The sequence below is a fragment of the Eimeria maxima genome, genomic scaffold, assembly GCF_000499605.1.
Source record: "Eimeria maxima Weybridge genomic scaffold, Emw_scaff2263, whole genome shotgun sequence".
NCBI classification, from domain to species: domain Eukaryota; phylum Apicomplexa; class Conoidasida; order Eucoccidiorida; family Eimeriidae; genus Eimeria; species Eimeria maxima.
In genome coordinates, this window is record NW_013565131.1 from 1 (window position 1) to 4,421 (window position 4,421).

General features: G+C 51.0%; 2 protein-coding genes across 2 annotated transcripts; both read right to left on the reverse strand.

The window, feature by feature from the left end:
* Positions 1-203: 203 nt before the first annotated feature.
* Positions 204-1,191, reverse strand: EMWEY_00057850 (hypothetical protein, conserved; the record flags this gene model as incomplete). The annotated part of the gene is made up of 1 exon (XM_013480728.1): positions 204-1,191. A coding segment is annotated over one exon (988 nt), but the record flags the coding sequence as incomplete, so codon positions are not given.
* A 1,977-nt stretch (positions 1,192-3,168) lies between these two features.
* On the reverse strand, positions 3,169-4,265 carry EMWEY_00057860 (hypothetical protein, conserved; the record flags this gene model as incomplete). Its single annotated transcript, XM_013480729.1, has 3 exons — positions 3,169-3,258; positions 3,369-4,121; positions 4,251-4,265. The coding sequence occupies 3 exons, from the start codon at positions 4,263-4,265 to the stop codon at positions 3,169-3,171; spliced, it is 858 nt and encodes a 285-aa protein (XP_013336183.1).
* Positions 4,266-4,421: the final 156 nt, after the last annotated feature.

Below are 4,421 nucleotides of genomic sequence, written 5' to 3' on the forward strand. Positions count from 1 at the left end.
CCGTCGATGATGCGATGGTGGATCGGGTGCTCCTACAGGACCATTTGCACTGTGCTTAGTGTGTTTCATTAACGGATTGAGTTCGGGAGATTCCTTAGGGCCAAGAAAATCGCCAGCATTGAAACTGGGTCGCCTGCAAATTGGTAATACTCCTGGGAGATTATCCAAGAGAGAGCTGATAGCTGTGGTAGCATCTGTCTGACGGGGCGGTTCCCCTGCCGATGAGCTTTGGTCTTCGTTCAGCTGACGTCGATATATCCTGGCGACCTCCCTCCAGTGCCGATATAGGGATACCTGCTGTGTTGAGTACAAGTGAGGCAACGGCTTGTAGGGGTTCATTGCCAGTAAGACGTTTGCTGCGTAGGTGTAAATATCGTCACGAAGGTACCGATGCTGTAACAGCTGAAGGAGAGCTGCGGCAGATAAGGTTCCGCAGCAGGCGGTGTCATCTGGCATGGGGTGGGGCGGCAGTGGTGGTGCACTATACGGCCACAGCTGGTTTACTGGTACTTCAAAAGGTGGTTTGGATATGAAACTTGAGCTGACATGAGCAGCAGCAGTCTCAGCTGCGTCTGCCGCTTGGCGCTCTATCTGCGCTGCTGAGCAGGAGGGGCTCAAAAAATTGGGGACTTTTTCGCTGGAAAACCGTTGCGGAGTGTCTGCGTCAACAGCTTGGGGTCCAGTGACGCGGGGATCTGTACATTCTTGTGCAAGAACGTGCTGTGTTTGCTCTTGATCCGTATTTGGAACTTCATAGTCGAATCCAGGTTCTTCGGCAGAATTTTTCGATTTGAGCACGTATGAAACGCTTTGGCGCTCGTGCCTGCCTGTATCTCCACTTTGTGAAGTGCAGAGATGTGAAGGATTGTGGTGCTGCCCCAGCATGCCATCTCCACCAACAGATGGGTCTGCCGCAACGGTTGTAGGGGTAATAACACGAGAGGTGGCCTCTCTGACCACTAAAGCGGCTGCCTCTGCCGCAGCCGCGCTCCGGGCATCCTCGGGATGAACCTCCACAAAAGCCCGTCTGGTACTTGAGTCCACATATGATACATTCACTGTTGAGAAACCATAGTCTTCGTTCTGAATCCACGCTAAAGCACCAACGTGAATGTCTGCACTTGGCAATGCATGTGAGCCGCCGCCGAGGGTTCCCTTGGACTCCGCGACCGCCCCAGGCGGCGTCACCATTCGCTCAACAATGCAAGTCAGGAGCCCACACGGAATTCAGAACAGAGTTAGAGGAAGTCAGAATGGCACTCCCCGTGCCCTTGCAGTTAACGCTCCAAATAATCGACCTGCAAGCTGCCGCTGCTTCGAGTTCTCCTGCTCATCTGCCTGCTTGGCGTTTCCGGCACCCTGTATGGAATACACCCATAACACCTAAACTTCCTACCAAAACACTTTCATGAGCGGTATGAAAGCATGGACACTGGTGAGCTGGTGATTTCAAGAACAATCATGTGGGTCTGTTGTGCAACGCTGGTTGTCCAGGCAAATATGGTCTCGATAATCAACAGCGCAGGCATCAAGCCCAGGATTCCCACAAAATGATGAAAAGGTAGAAAAAGACGGGTTGATGAATTAAAAGTTCATTATTTCACTCTTGGGACTGGTGACGAGGAATTGAGTAAGGGAAGCCATCCGACGTGACCAGTATCAGTAACCAGGCGGTCGGCAGTGGACGGGCACAGCTGCGGCCTCGGATAACGGAAGATAACCTCCTTTTTACAGCAGTTTTCCCTGTACTGATGGGTGAAATATTTGTTTCAGTATCACAGCTGTTTGGCTCTTCCTTTTTAGCAAAAGACTCGCTCGGCCCTTACGGTTTCGCAAAGGCGCGGGCAGGTCACCTCGGCTACGCGGCTTCTCCCCAAATACAGCTCGGCTACGGCGTTAGAGTTACGTTTTTCGGTTTTTGAGTTTTTCCGTGTTGGGATTACTGGCCGAAAAAGCTCAAGTACCTTTGGCTCGCCGCCGGCCGGTTTGGGGACATCCTCGTGCCTGGCTGATTGTAGAAGGCGTGAAATTGGCTATTTTGAGGTTATTGAAGCCCTGGTAGTGCAGATACAGAACTGGCGTTTGCCGAAAATGTAGCTAAAAGTTTAATCTCCAGCCCTTGGACGATCTCCAATACCCATCAACATTCAGCAACGCACGCGCGCGAAGGATGAAAGCGATGAAGGAAAAACTTGTTAGATGAGAAACGTTCCATAACATTTAATATTTTTCGCATCCTATGGTGCCCAGAGGTCAAACAAATAACGAATAATCGGCTTCTGTTAGTAGGCTCAGGTGCGTCCTATGCAGCAGTAATACTGCAAAAGTTGCCGACAACCGGAGAGCCCAAAGAATGGGCAGTGTGCGAAGCAAGTGAGCCAATATTTTCTGAAGCATCAGTGTGAATATCCACTGTGAATTAGTATGGCAACTGATCATGCTGCCAGCTGGGACTTGAATTGCCAACGACCAGAAGGTTACGAGCATCAGTAATTCAAGATGTTGCTGGCCATACCCAGAACGCGCTCTCATACGCATATACCTGCTCCCCAAGAAAAATACATTGGGAACCTATCTTGTCTCAAACTCTCTAGAGGCCAGATTAACTTTGTACCGCATTATTTATACGGGGGTGCCCGAAATAATTTGTGTCTGCCGATGGAGGGGTGCGAGCTACAGGTAGCGAGCTACGGGGATGCTTTACAAAAGGGTTGCGCGGGTTTTGCTAGGTCAATACCTTATATATATTCTTATATTTCCTCGACTGATGTGCTTTGCATGGCATCTGCCTTGGAGGTGGCGTGGCACCAAACGCTAATTCCGCCCACTAGCAACAATTGCAAAAGCACGGCAACCAACGAAATATAACTATTAAGTACAGTATATGCATGCACCTACAATTGGGCGAGGGAATATATGAGGATAGAACTCTGTTGACATTTTGATACTGGAGGGTATTAGCATGGTGAAAGGTGTTTTGAATCAGTTCTCTTCGGACCAGGCCAACCAAATGGCGGCTGGTTGCTGGCATACGTCTGCGAGAAAAAAAATGTGAGCCAATGAGGCAGGAGAAATGCAATTTCTGTACACTTCGAGAACAGAATACAATACTGAAGGATGCGAAGTATATGCCCTGAACACTACGCAGGATAGTCTGAAGAGTAGGGGTCAGTTGGGCAAATCGAAATCTCCAACGTGGCGCCAGTTTCCTTTTTCGTCACCCAGCAGTAAACTGAATACTCCCGGGGGCCGAAGTGTCTGCGACAGGAACCAAAAGCAAGAAGCAAACATGTTCTGTCTCATAATAGCTGCTCACTGCCGGGGGAAGCCTACCGTTAGCTGCTTCGGACACTAAGGGGGCAGCTTACGACAGAGGCCAAGGCACCCGAATTCAGGCAGGCCACAGCTAAAACTTGACCTATTGCATCTTTATTGTTCGCCAGCGGCTGCAGCGTGTGGGGGTCCAGTGAGCGGACGACTCTCCCGGTGCTCTTGTCCACAATGGCCACCCGGTAGGATTTGAAATCTCGGGTGAGGGACCCGATTTGACCATGCAGACTTCCCGCATCATTGGGCATTCGAGGCTTCACTCGCTGTTGATCAGCTTCGCAAGAGCCTTCACTCGTGCTACCCTCACTGTCCGCGTATCCAATAGTGCGATCAGGGTCATTTTCTGCAGGCGTGTCAGATGGCTCAGTGGATAGCAGAGAGTCTGCCTCCCACGGAAACGCTCTCAACAAGCGGCCGGTGCTTTCATTATCGACCCCTTGGGGGCCAGTACAACAGCTCTGTTTCCCTGGATCCTCTCGCAGGAACTGGAGAACAGGAAACGGCAAGCGGATCTGATCTAAGAGCACAAGATTCCCCGATCCGGTAATCAGGTCGGAACTCCTTTCACTCCACTGCAGCAACAGTAACGAATTGTCTGCTGCAGAAAGCAACAACAGCCGCTGCATCTTGGCCTCTAGAGACCTTGCCACTTCGCCAAAAGGCATCATCTGTAAAGCCTGAATTATCGGGTCCGTGCCAATGACTGAACTTAGATGTGGCGGAGCCAGGCGGGTGTAGGTGCATCCCGTCAACCACACATCTGCGAGTTCTAGGGTCATCCCGTTCACGCGCTGCAGGATACGCAATGCACCACAATGAAAAGAAATCAATGAGTGCCTCACGAAAGCAGAATGGCAAGGCGATAGTAGTGGATGGACAGTCCGTAGGGAGTTGAGGCTCTCGTTAACAGCATGTATTACCGGGATGGAGGGCATGTTCCATAGTAGGCGCAGCGGAGGGTCTCTGGTGCCAATCTGGCCTTCCACCTCCGCTGGTGGATGATGTAGGAACCTGAGGTTGACCGAGAAGATAGCCAAGAGAGAAGGACCTGTAACAGCCCATAGGTTGCCCCAAAGAGGCTGTAGGCGAAC